This window comes from Scyliorhinus torazame, chromosome 19 (assembly GCF_047496885.1).
Source record: "Scyliorhinus torazame isolate Kashiwa2021f chromosome 19, sScyTor2.1, whole genome shotgun sequence".
Taxonomy (NCBI): Eukaryota; Metazoa; Chordata; class Chondrichthyes; order Carcharhiniformes; family Scyliorhinidae; genus Scyliorhinus; species Scyliorhinus torazame.
Genome location: NC_092725.1, coordinates 87,572,883 through 87,599,917, shown reverse-complemented (window position 1 = coordinate 87,599,917; position 27,035 = coordinate 87,572,883). Strand labels below are relative to the sequence as shown.

General features: G+C 41.7%; 1 protein-coding gene across 1 annotated transcript in view; it reads left to right on the top strand.

Annotated features, from left to right (window-relative positions):
* LOC140396289 (nucleosome assembly protein 1-like 1) overlaps window positions 1-26,692 on the top strand; it is a 67,133-nt gene extending 40,441 nt beyond the window's left edge. Inside the window, 6 exon segments of the mRNA XM_072484704.1 lie at window positions 3,578-3,723; window positions 3,807-3,826; window positions 4,247-4,369; window positions 10,308-10,340; window positions 10,469-10,519; window positions 25,846-26,692. Of these exon segments, the coding sequence (XP_072340805.1) occupies window positions 3,578-3,723; window positions 3,807-3,826; window positions 4,247-4,369; window positions 10,308-10,340; window positions 10,469-10,519; window positions 25,846-25,884 (412 nt within the window). The 3' untranslated portion in view covers window positions 25,885-26,692.
* The last annotated feature ends 343 nt before the right edge of the window (window positions 26,693-27,035 follow it).

Genomic DNA, 27,035 nt, shown 5'->3' with positions numbered 1-27,035 from the left:
ATCTCCACTTCGATAATATACTGAGGGATCTAGTTGTCTAGTGCATGAACTGCAAAAGCCAAGTATCACTACAGCAATTGGGAAAGCTAATAGAATATTTATTGTGAGGGCATTTGAATACAAAAGTAGGGTGGTTATGCTCTGAGTTATACAGGACATTGGTGAAACTACAGCTGAAGTAGTGGGCAGTACTGTGGTCTCCTTATTCAAGGAAGCATGCAAGTGCATTGGGAAGCAGTTCAGAGAAGATTTGCCAGACTGTTGTCTTGTGAGGAAAGGTTGGACAGGTTAGGTTTGTATCCGCCCAAAGTGTGAAACATACAAGATCCTGAGGGGTGAAGGGAAGGTGATGTTTCCTGTTGTGGGAGAATCTAGTGCTAGTGGTTACTGTTTTAAAAAATAAGAGGTTGCCCATTTAGGTCAGAGATTAGAAATCTTTGCGGGTTTTGAAATCTTTACAAGAGATCATCCCCAAAAGAAAATACCGGGAGGATGTTTCTACTTGTGGGAGAGGCTAGAACCTGGGGAAACACTGAAGTATGAGGTCTACCGTTTTAAGACTTTGAGGAGATTTTTTTTCTGAGGGTTGTTGATGTGTGATCTCTTCCCTAGAAAGAGGCTGGATCATTGAATTTATTTAAGGCAGAATTGTGGCATCTTTTTCATAAACAAGTTAATGAAAGGTTATGGGGGAAAACGGGAAGCAGAGTTGAGACTGCAACTGGATCAACCATGATCTCATTGAAAGATGGAGCAAGCTCGAAGGGCTGAAATAATCTACTCCTGCTCCTAAGTCCTATGTTTTTGTGTAAGTTAAAGGCTTTTGTGTAAGTTAAAGGCTGGGAACTGAATATTCAAAGGTATCTGACATGTTGGAAGGACAGGAAACTAGGAAAGGGTGGTGAGGTAGCATTGTTAAGGATGATCATACAATAGTGAGATCAATATGCAGAGTGAATTTGGATAGAACCAGCAACAGTTTCGTCGCTTGTTGGAGCAATTGTTAGGCCCCCTAACGGCAACTTTATTGTAGGATGGGTTATATAGAAAGAAATAATAGTGACTTGTAAGAATGGTACTGCAAGAGTCATGGGTGATTTTAATCTACGTCTTGATTGGTCAAATGGGGTAGCCTGGAAGGTGAATTCAAATTTGTTTTTGTGACAATTTCTTAGCATATTGTAGAACCAACCAGAGAGCAGACTGTTCTAAACCTGATTTTGTACAATGAGACCAGATCGTTTAATGGCATAGTAAAGGAACCCCAAGATAGTAGCAATGGTCATAACACGATTGAAGGAAGGCGTGTCTAAGACTTGAATCTAAATAACGGCAATTACAAGGGTAGTAAAACGGAGCTTGCTGAAGAGTTTTAGAAAGATATTTCTTAACACAACAAAAATACTTCCCAGTGAGATTCCAGAAGGGTGCATCAATTGTGCATAACGTAAGGAAGTTAAAGATAGCATCAAATTGAAAGAAAAAGTGCAAAATTCCACAGATAGATGGCAGATCAGAAGTTTGGACAGCATAGTTTATTTTTTTAAATCCAAGCAGTGACGGAATTAGTAAGGAGGGAGAAATTGGAGTGTGAAGTATTAGTAATCTCGCTAGAAATATAAAAAATAGATGGCAAGAATTTCTGCAAATGTTTAAAAAGGAAAACTCTGAAGTGAACATGGGTCCTCTAGTTAGTCTAGGGAATTAATAACATTAAATTTGGAAGTGTTAAAAAAATATTTTCTTCACTGTAGACAACGCACAACCTCCCAGTGATACGCAACCAAAATATGCACCTTAGTTGAGGAGCACGGTAGCATTGTGGATAGCACAATTGCTTCACAGCTCCAGGGTCCCAGGTTCGATTCCGGCTTCGGTCACTGTCTGTGCGGAGTCTGCACATCCTCCCCGTGTGTGTGTGTGGGTTTCCTCTGGGTGCTCCGGTTTCCTCCCACAGTCCAAAGATGTGCAGGTTAGGTGGATTGGCCATGATAAATTCCCCTTAGTGTCCAAAATTGCCCTTCGTGTCCAAAATTGCCCTCAGTGTTGGGTGGGGTTACTGGGTTATGGGGATAGAGTAGAGGTGTGGATCTTGGGTAGGGTGCACTTTCCAAGAGCCGGTGCAGACTCGATGGGCTGAATGGCCTCCTTCTGCACTGTAAATTCTATGAAATGGAAAGTAGGGGATGGAAACTAATTCTAAGTTGCTTTGACTTTGACAGAGTTTTTAAAACCTAAATGCTTGGAAAACTTAAAATCCAAATTTAAAAACTGCAGTAATCTAGTAAGAACACTGAAGTGAACACAACCTTGAAATGAAATGAAAATCACTTATTGTCACGAGTAGGCTTCAATGAAGTTACTGTGAAAAGCCCCTAGTTGCCACATTCCAGCGCCTGTTCGGGGAGGCTGGTATGGGAATCGAACCGTGCTGCTGGCCTGCCTTGGTCTGCTTTAAAAGCCAGCGATTTGTTTTGGTCTCCTTACCTGAGAAAGGACATATTGGCACTGGAGGGAGTGCAGAGGAGATTCACTAGGTTGATCCCAGAGTTGAGGGGATTAGATTATGACGACAGGTTGAGTAGACTGGGACTGTACTCATTGGAGTTTAGAAGGATGCGGGGGGATCTTATTGAGACATAATGATGGGAATAGATAGGATAGATGCGGGCAGGTTGTTTCCGCTGGCTGGGGAAAGCAGAATAGGGGGCATAGCCTCAAAATAAGGGGAGGTAGATTTAGGACAGAGTGTAGGAGGAACTTCTTCACCCAAAGGGTTGTGAATCTCTAGAATTCCATGCCCAGTGAAGCAGTTGAGGCTCCTTCTTTAAACGTTTTTAAGAAAAAGATAGATGCCTTTCTAAAGAATAAAGGGATTCGGGGATATGGTGTACGGGCCGGAGAATGCAGCTGAGTCCACAAAGATCAGCCATGATCTCGTTAAGTGGCGGAGCAGGCTCGAGGGGCCAGATGGCCTACTCCTGTTCCTAGTTAAGTTCTTATGATTTAGTTTAGTGTGCTAAACCAGCCCGTGCTGCTCTCTTCCTGTCATGGTGGCTGCACCCTAGGAATGCCCACTTTGGACCAATGATAAACTTAAACTCACCTTGAACTACTTTCATTGGAACCCCTGTTGTGGTTGTGAGTCAGATCAGAAGCTCCTGGGTGCTGGAGATGGACCAAGGGCTGGATGTTTTCCTGAATGTGGCTGCGAGCCATAATCTTTCCAGCCCTGCTGTAGGGTAATATTGAATTAATTATTTAATGGAAGTAACTTGGTGATGCGAGAGATGTTAACTTTAGTAGTTTTTCGGTTGCATCGTGCCAGTGGTGTAAAATAGATCCTTTAAATGAGGTGAGTGACAAGTTGATCTTTGAATTTCTAGCAAGGAATGCAAAATGTTTGCCAGGGAACAGAAGGGGTGGTAAACTGAACTGCTTAATGTTGATACCAATATTGGAGAACTGAAGTAAACGGCCTGTTTATTTCCTACCACAATACATCTGTAATGTTTGGTTGGAAAGCTCAACTAGCCACAGAATAGATATATTTTTAAATCTGAAAATTCCAATGCAGGTGCCAGATCGACTGGAAGAAGGGGAAAAACATCACAATGAAAACCATTAAAAAGAAGCAGAAGCACAAGGGTCGGGGTACTGTTAGAACAGTCACGAAAACTGTACCAAATGACTCTTTCTTCAATTTTTTTTGTCCTCCTGAAGGTGAGTGCGAACAGAGCTAATGATTTGAATAACTTGGGATACTTTGTGTAAATTTTCTAATTTACTTACTTTTCCTCTTGCAGTTCCAGAGAATGGAGAGCTGGTAAGTCAACTCTTCAGCTAACATGTTTGCAATCTCTTCAGTATGTTGTAATTTTAAAAAAGTAATGTTTTTAACTGTTGCACATAATGCTTCCTTATAATGCAGGTTTCTCGATTGCTATGGTTACATTGTTACATGGAGCAAACATATTTCTGGTTAACTATTTGGGGATAATGTTTTAGAATGACCCCTTGGTCAGAAGGATGGGCTTAGTGGAGAAGAGGCAGATGCTTGCCTGATCTAGTTTAAAGCTCTTAAAGGAACAGCATCTTCAGGTGAATGACATACAGCAATTAACAGTGGAACAAAGATGTTAACATTTTGTTGCATTAAAACAAAATTTATTGAAACCTTGGATCGGGGTTGCCTTTAGATTAAATCATTTCTAGAACTTGAGGTTTTATGTTTCTACTGTTGTAGGATGAAGATTCTGAGGCAATACTCGCGACTGACTTTGAAATTGGTCATTTCTTGCATGAACGCATAATTCCACGAGCAGTGCTATACTTCACAGGAGAAGCTGTTGAAGACGATGATGATGACGTAAGTCCTGGGTGTTTAAATAGAAGCAATTAAGGTGCTGTGTGCTGCTATTTTGGTGCAGCCTAAATTTTGATAACTGCATTCTTGGCAGCCCAGAAGTAACTTGGCAATAGAAAAGAAAAATGTGAAACATGAGTGCAGACCATCTATTATGGAAATGGTTACGTTATATCAACTAAGCGATTAGCCACAGGTGTGGTTGCAGTGACTACCATCAGATATGTCAATTCTAGTAGTGTTAGCGCACACAATACAGGTACAGTACCCCATCTATATATTTACTTAAATGTGTACCACTATTCGAAAAGCAAAGTGGTAAGGCAGTGAGGGGAGGGAAAAAAAGAGCTTGCATATGGACCAAAAGATCCAAGTAAACCTACCGATGCAGTGTAAATTAGTATTATTCACATTCCCAACAATGGTATGTCACTCATTATTAATAAAGACATGGACTGAAATGGTTCAAGAAGACCGCTTACCACCATCCACTCGATGGTAATTAGGAATGAGCAATAAATTCTGGCCCAGCCAGCGTGGCTCACATCCCATAATGAATTTTTAAAAACTACATCTTGATTCATGATTAGTGTGGCCAGCAGATAACATGCTGTGTAAAATGATTATAGCATTCAGTCATTTAACTTTTAACAAAAGTGGAGCTTGTACTAATTTATGGTAATTCAAAAATGCTGCTTCAGTTGAATATAAATATATTGGTAATATTAGTATATTATCATCTATTTAACACCGTGGGAGGGAATATATATCAAACATGTTACCAAAGCATAACCGGAAGCAGTGGAAACATTGGAATGGCTTGCAATCTTCACCACCCTGGAATAAAACAGATGGGCCGTAGGATTGGAAAATGGCAAATGTTGCACCTTTCAAAAAAGGGCATCTGGACATTCTGGTAACTACAGGCCGGCCAGTTCAGCATGAGCAGTGCATAAGACTTTAGAAATGATAATCGCAGGGTGGCGCAGTGGTTAGTACTGCTACCTCATGGCGCCGAGGACTCTAGTTCGATCCTGGCCCCAGGTCACTGTCCCGTGTGCAGTTTGGACATTCTCCCCATATCTGCATGGGTCTCACCCCCACAACCCAAAGATGTGCAGTGTAGGCGGATTGGCCGTGCTAAATTGCCCCTTAATTGGAAAAATGTTTTTTTTTTAAAATGTTTTTAAATAATTATCGTCAGGATGGGTATCAACAGGAAAGGTTTGAGTAATTGAGTAGAGCCAGCACAGGTTTGTAACATGCAGATTGTGTATCGCCAATTTAATTTAAGTTTTTAATGAAGGAATAGAATACGTCGATTAAGGGACTGCAATGAATTTTGTCTGTATGGATCTTTCAACGTGTTTGACACGTGAAAGGCTGATCATCAAAATTTAGTCCTGTCAGCTCGAATTTTGAAATCAAGGGCCCAAGAACAGATTTGTGGTAAGTGGTTATTTTTCAGACTGTAGGATGGTAGGCAGATATTTCCCACGGGTCAGTGCTAGGACTACTGTGATGATAGTGGCATAGGGCAATGTCACTGGACTTGTACATGGGGGGGCAAAGTAGCACAGCGGTTATCACAGCTGCTTCACAGCTCCAGGTTTGATTCCCGGCTTGGGTCACTGTCTGCGGAGTTTTCACTTTCTCCCTGTGTCTGTGTGGGTTTTCTCCGGGTGCTCCGGTTTCCTCCCAGAGTCCAAAGATGTGCAGGTTAGTGGATTGGCCATGATAAAATGCCCTTAGTGTCCAAAAAGATTGGGTGGGGTTACTGGGTTACGGGGATGGGATGGGGGTGTGAGCTTGGGTAGGGTGCTCTTTCCAAGGGCTGGTGCAAACTTGATGGGCCGATTGGCCGCCTCCTGCACTGTAAATGCTATGATACACACGCAAAATCCTGTCATGATAACTGGTGGAACTAAAATCCCATCTGGTTCACTTTCTGCTTGCCTTACTTGGTCTGGTGTATGTGTGACTCTCAACAACATGGTTGTCTCTTAACTGCCACGTGGTTGCGCCAAAGCACTATAGCAAGGTCAAAGGAATAAACAGACCAACTGACATCGACCTTGATGCACCTAACCTGTCTACCCTGTCCACAAATATCTGAGCCAAAAAAGTGACCTGACCAACTTGTCAACAACCGCTTGACATTACTCGAGAATCATACCTTGAAATGTATTAGGCGATGCCATCATCATCCCTGAGTATGTCCTGTCCCACTGGCAGGAGATGTCCACCAGAGGTGGCAGCTCAGTGGCATATGGTTCGGATGCAGTTGGCTGGACATGAAGTCTCATAACAATGTTAAACATGGGCAAGGAAACCTTTTACTGATCATGTACTGCCCCCACTCAGCTGATGAGTCGGGTATTCCATGTTGAACACCAATTGGAATGAGCAAAGTGGCAAGGACAACATGTGCCCTGGGTTAGGGGACTTGGATGTCCATCACCCAAGAGTGGTTTGGTTGTATAAATACTGTCCATGCTTGCTGAGTCCAAAAGGACCTGGGCAGGTGGTGAAGGAACCAACAATATGGAGAAACCTATTTGACCTCGTAGTCCTTAACTTACCTGACGCTGATGCAGTTAACAACTCCAAGCTGCGCAACCATGAGGCATTGTGGGGCAGCAGCACAATCATGTTCCACCACAATCTCTAACCACATGGCCTGGCATATAAGAACATAGGCCTTAAGGGCAGGTGGGTGCCATTCGGCCCGTAGTCTGCTATTTGATTAGACCTATCTGTTCAACCTTTCTCAGATTGCTCATTCACTCGCCTATCTACGTCCCCTGAAATTACGTCCAATTATCTCTATACTCTGCTTGGTGTTAGCCAAACAACCTCTATCCATACTAATATGTTACCACTGCATCATGAGCTCTTATTGATGTAATAACCTTTGATGTGACAGATTATCAAATGCATTTTGGAAACCCAATTACTCCACATCTACAGGTTTCGCCTTAACCATCTTGCTTGTTTTTTAATTCATTATTTTACTGGATGTAGGTGTCTCTAGCTAGGCCAGCATTTATTGCCCATCCCTAAATGTCCTTGAGGAGGTGAGCTACTACCTTGATCTGCCCTGTCTACTTTGTCCAGCCCCATCATAATTTTGAATGTCTCCATCAAATCTCCTCTTAGCCACCTTCTCTCCAAGGAGAACAGTCCCAACTCCAATCTATCCTCCAAATTGAAGTTTCTCCTTCTTGAAAGAATTCTTGTATTCCCTTCTGCACTCTGTCCAGTGTGTTCACATCCTTCCTATAGTGAGGCACCCAGAACTGTACACCGTCTTCCATCTGAAGTCTAACTAGTGTCTTATACAAGTTCAGCACAACCTCCTTGCTCTTGTACTCTGTCCCTATTAATAAAGCCCAGAATACTGTATACTGCTCTCCACCTGTCCTGCCACATTCAATGACTTTTGCAGCTATATAGTCTCTGCTCTTGCACCCCCTTCAGAATTTTATCCCTTACCATGCCTCTGTTCATCCTGCCAAAATGAATCTCCTCCCACTTCTCCACATTGAACTTCAGGTTTTGTGTAATTTGCAAACTTTAAATTTGTCCCCTGCACACCATGCCGCCTGTATCATTAATATAGGTGGCACAGTGGTTAGCATTGTTGCTTCACAGCTCCACGGTCCCAGGTTCATTCCAGCTTGGGTCACTGTCTGTGTGGAGTCTGCACGTTCTCCGTGTCTGCGTGGGTTTCCTCCGGGTGCTCCGGTTTCCTCCCACAAGTCCTGAAAGATGTGCTGTTGGGTAATTTGGACATTCTGAATTATCCCTCTGTGTACCCAAACAGGTGCCGGAATGTGGTGACTAGGGAAGATGAATATTATTGTATCTGGAAAAGCAAAGTCCCAATACCAGCCCCTGGGGAACTCTACTCCAAGCCTTCGTCCAGGCTGAAAAATATCCATTATCCATTACTCTGCTTCCCATTATTCAGCCAGTTTTGTATCCACATTGCTGCGTCCCTTTTATTCAATGAGCTATAACTTTTCTCAAGTCTATTGTATGGCACTGAATCGAATGCCTTCTGAAAGTTCATGTAAACCATGTCAACAACATTTCCCTCCGTCCCTTTGTTACCTCTTTAAAAAAACTTCTGTTCCTACGTCTTATGGTCTCCTTAAATGTCTGCTACTGTCCTACATTTAACTTTTCCCTGTTCATTTTTTTTTTGCCTTTATACCTTCATTAGGAATATAACCCTAGCCATGGTCCCATCAAATGTTAGGAACAAAGCTTTATATTTTTATGTTAAGACAGGTGGAACAGTTTTTTTGTGAGCTTGATGTGGGGAACCTTGTAGGGCCTCCTAGCAGTGAGGTCAGGTTTTCTGGATTTGTCTGTATACATGCAATTTAAATTAGTTTTAACAGTAATGAAATGGGTTGCAACGGAGTCAGTTGTTTAGTGATTTTAGGGAGTAGAAAGTACAAAGAAAAAAAAAAACTGCTGTCGCTCAACAGCAAGGGTCCAGTAACACAGACACCAGGAAATACAAAAGATGTTCAGCGAGAGCTCTCTGATAAGGAATGCTGCTGGGGGACTGAGTTTAGGGAACTTGTGTTTTGGTGTCTCTGGGAGAGATACCAGCTGGGAAAAAGCATCCAAGTGATTGCTTCAAAATTAACCAGAAAGAAAAGAGCCAGCACAAGTACGAAGCCTTGCTGATAGGATGGTGGCAAATCTTCACTGGGTTTTGCATCTGTAAGGTTATGGCTGGGATTCAAGGCATGGCGTGCGCTTGAATCATTTTTTGTTTGTATTACGATCTTTCCAACCTTTATCTGGTATAATCTAGGAAATGTTTTCACATTAAAAATTCATCAGTAAATTTCTGTGAATTTGTTCAGTAACTTTCCTCCAGTTTATTTTTATTTTTTTAAAAAGTTAGGATCTATCAAGTCAGATTTCACTCTGGGAACTGACTTATCCCGAATCAACATAAACTGAGATCTTAACAGATGTTATGATCACTGTGCCCTGCAGGCTGTTTTACCATTAATTTATTGATTGATCTTGTCTTATTGCACATTACCAGGTCTCGAATAATCTGTTCCTGATTGGCTCAAATTGCTCTAAGGAATTGTCCTGAATACACTCTTATGAATTCAAATATCCCCAGTTACCTTTGCCATTCTGGGTATAGATGAAAGTCATCCAGGATTGTTGCAGTATCTTTCTTGCATGCCTCGCTTCTTCCTGTATAGTACAATGTAACTACTCCCACAAGTGACATTTTACCCATCTTATTTCTTGTGCCTAACCAAACTGATTTTACATCTTGCCCTTCCAAGCCTAGGTCATCTCTCACTGCTATACTAATGACATCATTGGTTAACAGAGCTACGCTGCCATATCTTCCTAGCTTCCCGTCTTTTCAAAATGTCAAGTACCCTTCAAAATTCGGATCCCTGCCCTGGATCGCCTAGTAACCATGTCTCTGTACTGGCTATCAGGTCGTACGTATTTATTTTTATCGGCTAAAAATTCCTTTGTTTTGTTACCTGTGTGTGTGCATTGAGAGCCTTTAACTTTGTATTTTTACCCGTCTTGCAATCTTTGAATTTATCTGCTGATGCACTCTTGTTTGTACATGGAACAAGTATCCAGGTAACTTTCCCATCGTAGTGTCCTTAGCTCTGCCTCCAGATCATTGAGAGCCAAAACTCCTCGTGCTACATAACTTATTGAAATTGTGGTTTCTCTGGAGCACACTGGCGTCCATCAGCTCCCATGTACTGCAGCTGCTGGATGGCAGGGACTAGAATAAGGCTTATGAAATTGACTCTTGGAATTTATACACACTGACTTGAGTGGCATGTACTCTTCCTGATGTAGCAAAGATTCTCGTTGATTGAATATGGAATGCAAAACTCAGCCTGATTGTTCCTTTTTTTCAATGCAGTACGATGAAGAGGGTGAAGAAGCCGATGATGAGGTAATTTTGTCCATTCTGATGGGAAGAAAAAAGTTCTGTTCCTGATTGCAATATGTTCTTGTACTCTTGGATTGTCTTATTGCTCTGACTGGAAAGACCACCTTCATCGTTGTCTTTCCTTTAAACAGGAAGGGGAGGAAGAAGCCGATGAAGAGAACGACCCTGATTATGATCCTAAGGTGGGAGTTGAAGTTGTTTACTTTCCAGAACATTCTTTTACTCTTGCAGGAGAAGTATCAGTTCTATACTAAAACTGTGTACGTACATGTGTAATATGTGAATTTCTGAAGGTTAACATTACTATGATTTGCTCCAATAATATCCTTTGGGATTGTGGTGTGTGTGTGTGTGAAACTGTGGTTCCTATTTTTAGATGAAAGAGTACCAACCAACACTAGAAAGGTGAGAACTTGCCAAAAGTGTTGCAGTTAAGATAGTGTGACTTGAATTCAATGGAGAGACTAGAGAATTGTTCCATTGTTCTTCATCAGAGAAGTTTAATGGCAGTGTTCAAAGTTTTTAAGGGCTTTGATGGGTTTGATAATTAAGGTTATTGACAAATGAACGGTTTGGGGGGGGGGGCAGTTTACCTTGCTTTGTGATCAATTTGACGAATATTTGAAGGAGAAAAGGTGCATAGTTACGGGGAAAGAGCAGGGGAATGAGACTAATAGGATACCCCTACCAGAGAGCCTGTACAGGCATGAATGTCTTTATTTGGTGCTGTTGTGTCCTGGTCCCAGGAACGTGGAAGATGTGCCCTTCAGCTTTAAGAGGATTGCTGGAAAACACAAAAGAGAATTCATGAAGAGAGAACTGAGGTTGGCTGCTACAGAGGAGGTTAATCTGTCAGATGTTTCCCACTTGTGTCCAAGAATTTAAGATACCGGCAGTATTGAAGCCTCGGACATGCCTGAGATATTGAGGGGAAGAATGTGCTCATCATGGGAAGAGAACGCTGCTTGACGGTGGATTTCAGAACTTGAGATCAAAACAAAAATGCTTAAATACTCAGCCGGTCAGACAGCATCTACCGACCAAAACTTAGTCAATGTCCTGCTGTGTATTTCGGCGCTTTTTTTGTTTTTAGCTCCGATTTCCAGTGTTCTGTGGTGTTTCGCTTTTGTTTCAGAATTGAGAAGTTGAGTTTCGTTTGAGTTCGAGGTGGTGAGGCGAAGAAATTAGATAAGGACAACCAACCAACTGAACCATCAAACAACCAACTGAACCATCAAACATGAGTTGTTAGCCAAACAGCCACAGATGTTGGGAAAACAAATACAATGCTGGGGACAATCTGGTCAGTGAGCAATGCCCCTTTGAACAACTGAGAGCTATTGATTCAATTCTTCCTCAACTAAACGAACTGCTTATTGTACCAAGGTAAATGTCTTTAAGCAGAGTGGAGTTGATGTAGAATAAAATCAAAGGTGCACATGAGCAATCAGCGTGGGAGTTAGAGGAGCCAAATGACTGACAAACCGAAATATGCAACATCTAGATGAGGAACTCACGAGACAGCAACTTCTAAACCCATGACTGCTACCATCTCGGAGGACAAGAGCAGCAGATATCTGGGAACGCTAACACCTGGATGTTCCCTTTCAAAGTTGCTCACCATCCTGACTTGGAAATATATCACTGCTCCTTCATTGTCACCGAGTTGAAATTCTGGAATTTCCTCCTTAACAGCACTGGTGTACCTACACCTCTGACTGCAGTGGTTCAAGAAGGTAGCTCACCACCACCTTCTGAAGGGCAATTAGGGATGGGCAATAAGTGCCAACCTAACCAGCTAACGCGCACATCCCGTAACCAAATTAAAAAGAAATGCACCTAGCCAATGGGATTCTTGCATGATCTTCCACAGAGTCCAAATGAATGGGAAAGGTTTTTTCTAGGATATTACCAGCCTTTGTAATGGGTTTCTTGCTGGAATTGTTTTGAAGTGGTTGATGGCCCAGATGTTTTTTGGATTAGATTTACAAGTGGATGGGACTGTTTTAGGCTTAACCTGGGGTGCAGGATTGAGGGATGGCAGGAACAAGTGGGTTTCGAGCTCAGTGGGTCAATGACTCCGTCATCTGGAAATTCGCTGTACAGATTTTGAGTCTTTGTGTCAAACGTTTGTGACACAATAAATCACCTGGATGACTACTGGAGCATGCATCTTTTGCACAATTTTTCAAACCAAAGATTAAAATAGAACTCCATGGGTCTGTTTGGCTCTGCTCCTCACCGAAGAGACTTAACTGAGCCGAGAGAGGTTTATATCGATTTCTAGTTGACACCACACATTGGTGTAAATGTAAATTCTTTCTCTTACATCATTTCCCTGATTCCTATTAGTTAATGAGATTGCATTGCCGAATGATCTGGGTGAGCATTAATTGGCCTGATAGCACATTCCTACGTATAACTTGATGCACGTTACCTAACTGCTGGAAACTGAACTTGTAAAGTGGAGAATGTAGTTTGTAGTTTATTTTGAATTGTATATAATGTTCCCAGAGTCCAAATTTAATTTTGCTTTTCACATTTAATTGCGCTAAGATGCCTACTTCAAGTAAATGTTTTTACAATATAAAATAGCATAGTATTGAGTTTAGCTTTTACAGTTGAGAAATTATATATGGATTTGGGTATATTTTTACTGGTTTTAATTCCTTTTGGAATTTCAAAATCTTTACTGGCTTCAAATCTTGTACTTTCATGTCAGCTGCTCTCTGAATTTTTCCTTACTAGGTTTAAATGATGGCTAGAAATAACCCTACCCCTGGTAGGTAAGGCTTGCTGATCTTTATAATACTTTTCATTTAACTAACTTTCTCTACATGTTTTTGATTTTTGTTAAGTACTAATTAGTGAGTGGCATCTTAATCTGGCTCTTTTTGCAGTAATTACCAAAGTTTTGACAGGTTCTTTGTTTTGAAAAACAGCTAATGTAAAAACATTAAGTTATTACTGCAGAGAGACAGAATAATTTGTAAATCGAGTTTAAACCCAGCTGAGCGTTTAGTGTGTGTTGTACAATTTTCATATGGAATTGATTTGAATGTGTTTCTCTTGGAGCTACTTTGGGAGCTGCAGGATTTGAGTACCTAACTAAAGAAGCAACGTGAATGGGTTTCAGGATTGAATGGGTTTCAGGATTGCTCGTTTTCTTACTGGCTGTGTTAAGTACTAGCTCAAGTGCTTTCTGATGGTTCTAAATTCCCCAACTCGTGCATTAGCTATCTTATCATGAAATTAACATGCCATCTCCTGAATCATGTATATCTGAAGTCTAAAATGAACAATGCTTCCTGTATTGACCATTGAGTCCTGTCCACATTGGTTGAAAAGTAGGAAGGCATGCAAATTGCTGTTGGAACTAACTACAAAATGTTTAATCACATCTATAAACACTTCAGATAGTGCCAGAAAGTAAGCCATTCTAGACCCAGTGCTAAAATCCCAATGATTGCTGACTCCTAGCTCGTTGGGTTTGAGTAATAAAAACCTGTTGGAAATAGGTCAGTAGCTCTGGCAATCTATGGTGAGCGAAACAGTGCATGTTCAAAGTTGGTCAAAGTTAGAGATGCAATTTTGAGCAAGTGCAAGTTGGGGGTGGGTGGTGTGGTGGAAATGAGAGCAGGCTGTTTGGCCCTTTGAGCCTGCTCCGCCATTCATTACGATCATGGTTGATCACCCAACTCTGATCTGTTCCGACTTCTCTCTCCTCTCTCTCCACCCCGCCCCCCCACCCCCCAAAAAAAAAAATCCTTTTAGCCCCAAGAGCTATATCTAGCTCCTTCTTGAAAACATACAACATTTTGGATTCCACTTCTTTCGGTGGTAGTGAATTCCACAGGGTCACCACTTTCTGGGTGAAGAAATTTCTCCTCTGTTCTAAATGGCTTACCCTGTATCCTTAGACTGTGACCCCATGGTTCTGGACTCAGCTGCCAATGGGAACATCCTTCCTGCATCTACTCCTGTTAGAATTTTATAGGTTTCTATGAGGTCTCCCCTTGTTCTTTTTTTAAAAAATATATATTTTATTCAAATTTTTCCGGTCAAACAAAACAATACAAAGGTTTACCTTTTTACAACAATAAAACAATATATATAACAGTGACCGTTTTAACAAATAAATAAATAATATATAAACTAAATGGCAACTGCCATAACAAAAATAATAACTCTCCAGAGATAAAATCAAACAATCCAATATACATAACCAAGTACAAATATCTATACAAAAACACCCCTGAGGACCTGCCCTCCCCCTCCCCCCTGGGTTGCTGCTGTTGCCTTCCCCTTTCCTTTATCGTTCTGCGAGGTAGTCAATGAACGGTTGCCACCGCCTGGTGAACCCTTGAGCCGAACCCCTTAGTGCGAACTTTATCCTTTCTAGTTTTATAAACCCTGCCATGTCATTTATCCAGGTCTCCACGCCTGGGGGTTTGGCTTCCTTTCACATAAGCAATATCCTTCCCCGGGCTACTAGGAAAGCAAAGGCCAAGACATCAGCCTCTTTCGCCTCCTGCACTCCCGGCTCTTATCCCTTGTTCTTCTAAGGAGACCAAAACTACGCGCCCTATTCCAGGTGTGGTCTCGTGCTGTGTAATTGCAGCACGATATCCCTGCTCCTGTGCTCTAATCATCTCTCAATGAAGGATAATATACCATTTTCCGTCTTTACTGCCTGCTACACCTGTTATGGCTTGCTTTCGGCGACTGGTATACAAGGCCCCAGGTCTCGTTGCACGTTCTCCCCTCCATTCAGAGAACCTGCCAACCTGGTTTTGCTACCAAATTGAATAACCTCTTATTTTTATCCATATTTATACTGCATCTGCCTTGCATTTTCCCACTTCCTCAACTTGTCCAAATCACACTGAAGCAGCTCCATCCTCCTCACAGTTCATCCTCCCATCCAGCTTAGTGTCATCTGCAAATTTTGAGAGATTGCATTTAGTTTCACCTAAACCATGAATATGTTGTGAACATCTGGGGTCCTGGCACTGATTCCTGTAGTATACTACTAGTCACTGCTTGCCATTGGGAAAACATAAATGTTTGAGGGATTAAGTGGGTCGGTGCAGACTCGATGGGCTGAATAGTCTCCTTCTGCACTATATGTTCTATGTTCTAGTTTGCTTTAGGGCAGCACGGTAGCATTGTGGATAGCACAATTGCTGCACAGCTCCAGGGTCCCAGGTTCGATTCCGGCTTGGGTCACTGTCTGTGCGGAGTCTGCACGCCCTCCCCGTGTGTGCGTTTCCTCCAGGTGCTCCGGTTTCCTCCCACGGTCCAAAGATGTGCAGGTTAGGTGGATTGGCCGTGATAAATTGCCCTTAGTGTCCAAAATTGCCCTTAGTGTTGGGTGGGGTTACTGGGTTATGGGGATAGGGTGGAGGTGTTGACCTCGGGTGGGGTGCTCTTTCCAGGAGCCGGAGCAGACTCGATGGGCCGGGTGGCCTCCTTCTGCACTGTAAATTCTATGATGATCTATGATTATTCCTACTCTTTGTTCCCTGTCTGCCAATCAGTTTTCTATCCATCTCAATACATTACCACTGTGATAGGGGGTAGGGCAGGAGGGATTAAATTAGGGCAGGAGAGATTAAATCCTTGGGTGAAGAAAAATTTAATTGAAGTGCTAGTATGGGAGGTTGCATCATCTGGACAGATGCCATGGAGAAACTGGCAGAATGGGATGGAGTCCTTGCAGATGTGTAGTCCAGGTAACTGGAGGTTGGTGGGTTTATAATGAGTGATTATTAATGCTTTATCCCCAGAAATGGAGTCTTTGAAGTTGAGGAAAGTCCAAGAGAGACCACGTGAAATTGAGAAATTACTTATCCAGGGCAACATCAGTAAAAGGCACCAATAGTCATTGTATCAGAAAGAAGTGAATGCGGGGTGTGAATAGAAAGAATTGGAACAAAACTTTCACCTATCCCACAAGAAGGCAGACAGAGAGGATCCATGTGGGTGCCGACAACTTATTTGAAGGAAATGAGTGGAGTTGAAGAGAAGTTGTTTAATACAAGATGGTCAGTGGCGACTAGATGGGCCTCCATTCAAGGAAGAAGCAGAGAGCTCTGACATTTCCGGGGGCGACTGAGTTGTACAGTGGTTAGAATGGTGAAAAGGAGAAGTATAAAACTGGAAGCTGTTAAATGATGGAGAGCATCAGAAGAGCCACATGTGTAGATGGGAAGAGGTTGAAAAAGGGGAGAAAATAATTGATTAGCTCAGTGGGGTAGGAGTAGATTGAAACAATGGGTCTACCATCCCTTGGGGAGTTTTGGGAAGAGGTAGAAGCAGTCTGCTCATTATTGTGGGGTGAGAGATTGTTGGTTATGGTGATAGTGATCTGCAGAGATGAAGTTGATGACAGTCCTAGAACCAATGGCTTGCTCATGATAGTGTCATGGTCTGGGCTGTGGGGAAGCACGTAATTTACTTTAGACCTGCGAGCTATCAGAGCGAAGGTTCAAGGGTATCCTGATTGCACAGCAAATGATCGGATTGGAAGACAGAATTGTGTCGGGGCCAGTTTTGGTGTAAATGGCAGGATCCTGAATAGTTGCCATCTGCAAACAAAACAAATCTGCAAAGAATAAGAAACCAGTGGTATTTATTTATGTATATCGATACTAGCAACATGGTTCATCTACTTGGAGACTGCATAATTATATTTGGGGTTGTTGCTATGTCTTGACAGTTTGGGGGATTGCTGATGCCCCTATGTATTTTTGCACTAACTGGTGATGTATCAGTAGTTTACCTCTTGCTCCAGAGATAATATGAGCCTGGGATATGAATAGCAGCTGGAGTAGGGCATACAGGCGGTGGAAACTGCTTTGCCGTTCCGTATGATGTTTGGCCGTGCTCCACTTTCCTGCCCACCATATCTCTATTCCGGAGACCAAAAAATCCATATCTCTACCTTTAATATTCAACAATGAAACATCCTCAAACCTCCTGGGTAGAGAATTCCAAAGATTCACAACCCTTTGAGTGAAGAAATTTCTCATTTACGACTTAAATGACCGTCCCCTTATCCTGAGACTAGACCCCTATGATCGAGATTTTACAACCAGGGAAACGCAATACTGAAGGGACTTAAGAGGGTATGTTTCAATTAGTTCATCTCTCAATCTTTTAGATTTCAGAGAGTAAAGGATCAGTTTACACTCTCATCTTAAGACAGCCCTCTCATCCCTGGAACCACCCCTCTCATCCCTGGAACCAATCTAAAGACCATTAACTATACTGCCTCCAAAGCACGTATATCCTTCCTTAAATGTGGAGAGTAAAACTGCACGCCGTTCTCCGGCTGTGGCCTCAATCAAGCCCTATGCAATTATACCAGGACTTCATTATTCTTGTACTCCAATCTCCTTGCAATAAAAGCCAGCAATTGCAGATGGCTACACCCTTTTTTTCAAAAAGAAAATAAGCCCAGCAACGATAGGCCAGTGAATAGGAAAGTTTCTGAAAGCAATTCTGGACACAATTAATAGTCACTTGGACGAATGAGGATTAATTAAGGCAAGCCAACACAGATTTATTGGCAAATCGAGTTTAATGATCTTGCTTGAGATTTATTTTGAAGAGGTAACAAAGGGTTGATGAGGGAAATGCGGATGTGTGCATGGATTTAAACATTTGCTAAAGTGTCGCACAACAGATTTGAGGAAAGTTGGTGCTTGTGTGATAAAAAGAACAGCAGCAACATGAATATAAAATTTGTCGAGTGACAGGAAACCGAATAATAGTTGATGGATATTTTTCAGACTGATTGGTTTCTACTGGGTTTCCCTTACTGATGTAAATTAATAATGACTTTCACCTTGGTGCACAGGATACAGTTTCAAAATGTGCATAGAGTACAAAACTTGGAAGTATGAATGGTGGTACTTCAAACAGACAGGTTGGGGAAATGAGCAAACGAGTGGCAGATGAAATTTGATGCTGAGAAGTGTGAAGTGATTAATTTGGTAGGAAGAATGTGGAGAGGCAAATTGAGATGGTATAATTCTAAAGGGGGTGCAGGAGCAGAGTGTTTTGGGTTTATATGTGTATAAATCATTGAAGGTGGCAGGACAGGTTGTCTAGAGTGGTTAAAAGCATGCAGTGTCTTAGGCTTTGTTGATAGGAGCATATAGTGCAAGAGCAAGAAAGGTATGGTGAACACTTACTTCCGTGGAGGCTGAATAGTGTTTTATTGTGTCCAGTTCTGGGCGTCAGCTCGAGGGATGTGGAGGCATTGCAAATTTAACACCTGTTCAAAGTTATGAGGGGTCTGGACAGAGTAGATGGGAAGAAACTTCTCATTGGTAGAAGGACGAAGAACCAGAGGGTGTTAATTTAAGGTAATTGCAAAAGAAGCAGTGATAAAGAGAAACTTCACACAGCAAGTGGTTAGGACATGGAATACACTAAGTATGATGGTGGAGGTGCATTCAATCAAGGAATTGAAGATGGAATTGGATCATTATCTGAGAAAAGCAGAGCTTTGGGGAGAAGGTGGGGAAGTGGCACTGGATGTCCCTTTGGAGAGCCACCACAGAGATGGTGGGCTGAATGGCCTCTGTACTGCGACCATTGTTTTTTGCCTTTCTACCATGCTAACTTATGATTACAAACCACTCTCTTTGAACATAACAGCAAAATCCTGTGAATTCTGAAATTAAAAACAGCAAATGCCAAAGATCCTTGGGTCAGGCAGCATCTATGGAGAGAAGTTTCAGATTGATTACTTTTTTGGTTCTTATGACAGGCCATCAACCTGAAAAATTAACTCCCTCTGAATATCATCATTTGCAAGTTGTCTTTTTTCCTGTAGGTGCTCCGTTCATACCCATGTAAAAGATTTTTGTCTGGTACGAAGTACTGTATGTTGGTGGATAAGTCTACGTTTGATGCCTTAAAATCCCTCAAAGAATTGGGGTTAAATTGTATGCCGAGTATAACAGTGAACTGGTGGTTGCCATTTTGAAATGTAATTGCCATCCAATGCAGAGTGATGGTGGCTTGACTCTCTCATCTTTGCAATGCCTGTTTGATCCTTTGCATTCCGTTATAAGGTACTGGTAAGTGAAACCTGTATTTGTGGAGTGAAAAACTAACTAAAAGGGGTATAGCATTTTGTGGCTGTGTGCCAAGTTTATGTGAAAACATGAATTTTGAGGTGTGGCAGTGGGTTCATTTTATATATCAGATTCACTTCTACACCACAGCTTACAGTATGCCGCTTTCAAATTAAATTATATTATCACTTTTCTCCAATGGATGCAATGAAATTGTTAATTAATTGCGCCATTGCAGAATACTTGGTTCCACAAAGTATTATTCCAGGAAACTCGCAAAAGCATTCTACTAACCAGTATACCCCAGGCTATCATGGCCAATTTGTTTTATTCAATCCATGTGAATATTAAATCCCCCACCCAAACAATCATTACGTTGACTTTGCTACCAGCTCCGCTGCTTGGTTACCAGCTCCGCTGCTTGGTTACCAGCTCCGCTGCTTGGTTACCAGCTCCGCTGCTTGGTTACCAGCTCCGCTGCTTGGTTACCAGCTCCGCTGCTTTGGTTACCAGCTCCAAAACTTTGTTAATGTTCTGTCCATTGGTATAGAATCACTACAGAGCGGAAGGTAGCCATGGCCCACCGGGGTGGGGCTCTGTGTCGACACTTGAAAGAGCACCCCACCTAACCTTTTGATACTGAGGGGCCATTTAGCATGACCAATCCACCTAACCTGCACATCTTTGGACTTTGGGAGGAAATGTGAGGAAACGCAGGCCGATATGGTGAGAACATGCAAACTCCCCACAGTCAGCTGAGGTCAGAATCAAACCCAGGTCCCTGGCGCTGAGAACCAGCACTGCTCATCACTGCCACCGTACCGCCCAATATAACTACTGTCAGGGCGCCTCTAAGCTACTTGTGTTTTCTGACCCTTGTTATTCCTAAGACTGCAGTTGTTTGTGCTATAACTTGAGAAGAAGCCATTACTCCACATGCATAGATGCAGTTGGTGTCAGACTGATTTAAAGTGAGATGCTTTAGTGCAGCTCTGCTTTCTGTTGCTGTTCTTTTTTTATTAGTTATGTTTTATACATGTCTCCTTTACAGCAAAATAAGTTAAGGGGGAAAAAAATTGCAACTACTGATCTGGTAATGGTAGAAATGTTTGTAAACCTCTTTTAATGGTTTATTTCAACATTGTTTTATCGTGGTATTTTGTCATCAGATTTTTAGACAATTGAGTTCCCATGCCAGTCTAATTTGACTGATTTTGATGGACCTTATTTTGGAGCTTTATTTATGCTGGAGAGTGTTATTTAACGTAAAGGTTTGCAATACTATTTTTCAAATGTTCAGTCTGGTAGGAAAAGATGCCTGGGGGATAATTTTTTATTTTTACAGATAACTATTTAAGAAAAAAAAGTTAAATTTAAAGTAGGCTTGAAACCATGATGCTAAGATTAAGGTTCTCATTATCTACCATCTGAGCAAGACAGACTGGGGAAAATCTCTTGCACTTGCCCCAAGTTGTTTACTTGTAAACACACCTTCAGGTTGACACTAGTTCTAAAGACAGCGCCACAAATTTTGAAATCACGAACTCTCCAACCCACCGACTGGAAAAGTGTTAGGAACCGTTGTGCATGCCCCAGCAGCTGCCGTATGAGCTGTGAGCACATGCGTAGCTATTCCTGATGACTTCCAGGAAGTGGCAGGAGTTGCAGTGCATTCTTGATCTCCATGCATACTGATACGACTTCTTAATCTTCTGAACCAAGATCCTTTTCTCATTGATGTTCTTGTGTCATCCTTTGTCAGAGCAGATACTAAGGTTATGTGCTCTAGATCCTGATGCTCATTGTTGCCAAAAGCTATACAGTTCCTCCTTGAACCAAACATACTAAATTTCATTGAGATCTGCCATTAGCTTTGAGATATAATGATTAGAGGCAAATAAATGAGGCAAAACATTATTTTCACACCCCACGACCCCCTATTAGCAGAGGTAATAATGAAATGCTAGCAAGTTCAAAAACATACTTTCAGTCAAACAAATTGGAGGTAAAGGTAAATTTGTGTAGTCTATAACAATTGTTCCTGGATAGAGTTGCTGAATTGAGCAGACTAGTGCTGCTATTGGATAGCTGGATAGCTAGCTTGGACAAATGAGGAGCTCTACATTGAACAAAGTAGGTATGGGAAGGAACAGATGAAAGATCAAGATTTCCTGAATAGAGTCTTCATCCGTGACATGCATCAAAAAAAAAGGATAAAAATAAACTAGCCACTTATTTAAATCCCTCTTCCAGTAAGGATCTGTCGACTTGCAGGTTGTGGTTGAACATTTCTGCCTCAACCACTGATTTGGGCAATGAATCCCAGACACCAACCACCCTTTGGATGAAAAGGTTTTTCCTCATGACTCCTCTCATCCTTCTACCTTCAATCCATGCCCCCTAGTAACTGACCCTCCAGCTAAGGGAAACTGGGCCTTCCTGTCTACCCTATCTAGGCCACTCATAATTTTGCACTCTGCAATTAGGTCACTCAGCTGCCTCTCTTCTAAGGAATAGACCTCATAGTTGCAATTTTCAAGCCCTGGCAATGTTTTGGCCAATCTCTGCACTCTCTCCAGAGAAATTATACGCTTCCTACAATGTGGTGACTAGTACTGTGTACACAACTCCAGCTATGGGCTAACCAGGGTTTTATGCAGTTCCATCATTACATCCCTGCTTTTGTTTTCAAATCACGCCCAATAAAGGAACTCATTCCATGTGCCCACTTTATCACCTTATCCACCAGTCCTGCCACCTTTGGGGAACTGTGAACATGAACTCCCATTTACTGTGTAGTCAACAAAGAACAATACAGCACAGGAACAGGCCCTTTGGCCCTCCAAGCCTGCGCCGATCCCGTGTCCTATCTAGATCAACCGCCTGTATCCTTCTATATCCCGTCTGCTCATGTGCCTATCCAGATAAGTCTTAAAGGTCGCTAATGTATCTGCCTCAACCACCTTATCAGTGCATTCCAGGCCACCACCACCTTCTGTTTTTTTTTAAAAAAACTTCCCCCGCTCATCTCCACTGAACCTTTCCCCCCTCGCCTTGAACTTGTGCCACTTTGTAATTGTAATTTCCGTCCTGGGAAAAAGCCTCCAACTGTTAACCCTATCTATACCCCTAATAATTTTATAAACTTATATCAGGTTGCCCCATAGCCTCTGTCTCTCTAGGGAGAACAATCTCAGTTTAGTCATCACTACTGCCACAGAAAGGCCTGTCTTCTAACCAATGAGTCCCCTAGCACACCACGCCTTGTCTTTACTTCACGTATGTTCACCGTTTACTTCGGTTTGCTTGTTAATTTTGCTTAAATTAACTTTATTTTACTGTATTTTAATAAACCCTACAACTATTGATAAACCTTGCTAGTACTGAGAAATCTGATTTATACATAACAGTTACAAAGACCTTGCTTATTGCCCCCATTTTCACCTGTGCAGCAAATTCACATGTGATTCTAATTTGCTACTCGACCTCCATTTCACTCCTGTCTACTTGTATGTCCCTAACTGGTGGCAGGTTACTTTAAAAATACTTGTATTAACACTCTTGGCCTGTTGACTGCAATTCTAATCCCAAAATAGCTTGGTTGACTCGATCCTAAAATGTGGTTCAGGTAATAAGTCTTCATATGTGTAGTACTATTGGAGTGTCCTGCCCCTCCCCCACACCACCCTAACTACCAAAAGTTGTTAGAACTAAGAGGTATGCAGAGATGAATTGCAAGGATGTTGAATCTGAACTCCATTGTTACAGTGGCTTAATTGCCTGGTTGAGTGCATTCCAACAACCAAAGAAGTTTGATACCACCCAGAGCAAAGCAGCCCACTTGATTGACATCCCATCACCCACATTAAACATTCACATCCTCCAGGACTGATGCACAGTGCCAAAATATACAAGATACACTGCAGATACCGCCACCTTCCTGAGGACAATTGGGGTGGGCAACAAATGTTGGCTTCACCAGCGATGCCCACATCCTGTGAATGCATAAAAAACATTGGCACATTTTGAGAAGGCGACTTGTTTCTACACTGTTAACAAAATTCTTGGTGGGCTGCAATTGTCAGCAATACTTGGTGTGCAGAAAGCAAATTTTGAATTCAATTTGTGTCTTTCGCATAATAAAACATTGCAAAGTATTTCAAAGATGTTCAGACAAACTTTGACACTGACCAAACTATGGTTACTGTCTTAATGTCATTTCATGTGGCTCAAATACTTAGATTTTAAGGAGCATCAAGATGGGAATTCCCAGGTTTGGACAAGTGTTGCTGTATAGGAGGTCAGCGAGCATGGCGGTGATGGGTGAATGAAACTTGTTGGGAGTCGGGATATGGCAGCAGGATTTGGGGTGAGCTTAAACCAAACGGATCAGTTTCGAACAACAAATATTTTGGGCAGTAATACATTATGATGAGGCTAAAATTTGAATAATGGGAGCTGATATCTGACAGATTGATTTTGTTTTCTCTACCCAAGCTGTCTCCTGTTCCACGTTTTAAGTATCCTAATGCTGCTGTATCGGAGATAATGAAACAACTGTAAGGATGATGGCGAAGTTCATGTATATTAGCATGAAAGTCTATAGTTTGCATTTTTACGAGCTTCAAGGTGTGCTGTAGAATTTTGAGACTACTATGCTTGCATTCAACTGTGTTTGAAAATGTTGGTAACCTGTATGATTTTGGTAGTGTTGGCATGAATGCAATGGTTGACCAGATTTGGAGTTTTCTAAGGAAATCTGGGTGCATGAGGCTTAAAGATTGGAGGTGTGCACTTCCATCCACAAATGCCTGCTTTCTATTGCCTTCAGTAGAACTGTTGGAGCTGGGTCAGTGTGAATGAAGTGTCATCAACTTCATGGCTGTCCAGGGGTGACATGGTGGCGCAATGGGTAGCACTGCTGCCTTGCAGCGCCGAGTACCGGGGATCAATCCCGGGTCACTGTCCGTGTGGAGTTTGCACATTGTCCGTGTGGAGTTTGCACATTGTCCCTGTGTCTGCGTGGGTCTCACTCCCACAACCCAAAGATGTGCAGGGTAGGTGGATTGGCCATGCTAAATTGCCCCTTAATTGGGGGGGGGGGGAAGAATTGGGGAATCTTAAATTTATAAAAGAAAACTGCATGGCTGTCCAGACTCTCCACTAAGTCAGAGGTTAGTGTATATATGGCAAGGGAATGTGACTGTGTGCATCGCTATGTATATGGCACTGCATCTTGGGATGGTGCAGTCATTTTATTTTATTCTAATAACATAATTGCTTTGATCTTTATAAAAAAAATTAAACAAAATTTGCTTTGACCTAAAATGACAGGTTCTTTCACTTTGCTGTGTTTGTTCATAATTATATATCCAGCATTCTAAAATCAAAGTGCTGCAGCTGCTGGAAATTTGAAATATAAAAATGCTGAAAATATTCAGGTTAGCAAGCATCTGTGGAGGAAGAAGCAGTTATTGTTTCAGGCTGTTTTGTGAGATCTGGGAAAAGTTAGCTTTAATCATGTGCGGAGACATGCTGCGGTGGAGGAGAAACCAATTGGGAGGCCTGTGATAGGGTGGAAGGCAGAGATTAAATGATGAAGCATAATGGTGCAGGGTAAATGGCAATGGGGCAAGTAAAGAAACAAAAGGTTGGTCTGGAGGCCTATTTTGTTTTTTGAGCTTGACTCATTGGCATCTCCTTTTACCTTGTCATTTATTCCTTCCTGCCTATCACAGACTTTCCCTTTCATTCTGCTGTCCCACTTTCTCTGTCTCTATTTGCTTAAAACTGCTTGCATCTTTTTTTCCAGTTCTGACCAAAAAAAAAGCTCAAACCTGGAGCAATGAATGTTTGTCTTTCTACATGGTGCTGACCTGCTAAGTGTTTCCAGCATTTCTGCCTTTATTTCGTTGGGAGTATTTCATGGAGTCTTTAGTGTGTGAACTTAAATTGATGACCCACTTCTAGTATAAAACATTTTTTTTAATGCATTTTGGTTTCTTGTGTACCTACTTATTCTTCTGTTCTCTCACCTGAAACTCAACTAGTTGTATCCCTGCAACTTTCCAAAGAGCCAATAATTTGCAGTGGCTTTTGGTGAAGTGCCACTCTGGTGTGCAACTATTCCCAGCGTTCCTCTAATTGGAAAACTTGTTCACTGTATATGCAGGTAACTTTTCAGTAAATCAAAGCATACCAAGAATAATATTCTCTCATCAAGAATGTAATTTCTCTGATCAACTAGTACAGTAGATTACAGCAGAATAATGAAGGGCTGCAAATTGCAATTCAACATTGATCCTTTATGGTCAACAGCTTTGTGTGTAGAGGAATGTTGTTTGTGGCACCAGCTTTTTCAGGCTGTTTGTATGTGCTTCTGATTATTCTCATGTGCTTTTTTTTCTCATTAACAGAAGGACCCAAACCCACCATCTGAGTGCAAGCAGCAGTGAAGTCTGCTTATGTGGCCTTGAGGAACAACTGCACTGTACTGGCTCATTATAAACAACTAATAGTTACTTAACAGCCTTATAATGTTTTGTATTTTCTTGGTAGGACAAATTTCAATTAACTTTTTTTTTTTGATTAATCTTTGGTTAATCATGAATCCTTGAATCAGCCAGTTCAGAACATGGTTGCTACACCTACATTGTGTTTTTTAGTTGGTTATTGATGGAATGGAGTTTTTAAGTCGTGAATTTGTCATCCCACTGTTACAGAAATTGCATTCTTCAGAATAAATTCTTGTGTTAGAGGCAGCACCAATGGAAGGCTTCTGGAATGGGCAAATTCAGAGACCAATATTTGTTTAGAAATAATCTGCTGGAGAACAATCAACCAAAGTAATTATTCTTCACTTCAGCCCTGTTGTCTGAATCTATAAAACTGTGGAAAGCTTCATTTTGTAGTTGGATGGGTGTAACGTAGACTTTATACAAAATGATAGAAATAAAATTGTGCAACATGTCTGTGCTTCCACTAGCTGTGCCTTCATTACTCACGTTCCTGTAAACATGCAGTTATGGTGTTACTTACCAGGAGACACTCATTGAAACTTGGCTGGCTCCGTGTATGGAGTTTCAGAATAGTGGGAGTTTTTCAAAATGTCCAACTATGTGTACTGTTCATACATTGTTTGCTTAATTATGCTATGGTTTTTGTCCATTTGTTTTAGTGAGGCTGTGAACAACAGGAAAGCTTAGCCATCACCTGAAGGTCATACTGTACCACTTGGTGTGAATAAAAACTAGTATTTTCATATTTTCTTAGTGAAGTTTCTTCCAACTGGTGTGATGCATCTTGTACATGCAACTGCAGAATTTGCATCTTTGATTACAGAGACCTAGGTTCCAGTGGATAGTCATCAGCTCACTGATTTTCTTTTTAAAGTCCTGCTGTATACACATCTCCATATGGCTTTCTGTCTTGTGGGAATTCATGCTCTTAGTTGAACAGCAATCTTTCTCTACTTGCTGTCGGAGCAGTTGAAGAAAATATATTTGTGTACATGGCTGTCATGTTTCTTCAAACCTGTTACCATGCGAGTCCATGATTGAGTTATCAAGATGTCACTTGCTTAAGTGAGGTTTTCAACTTGGAGCAA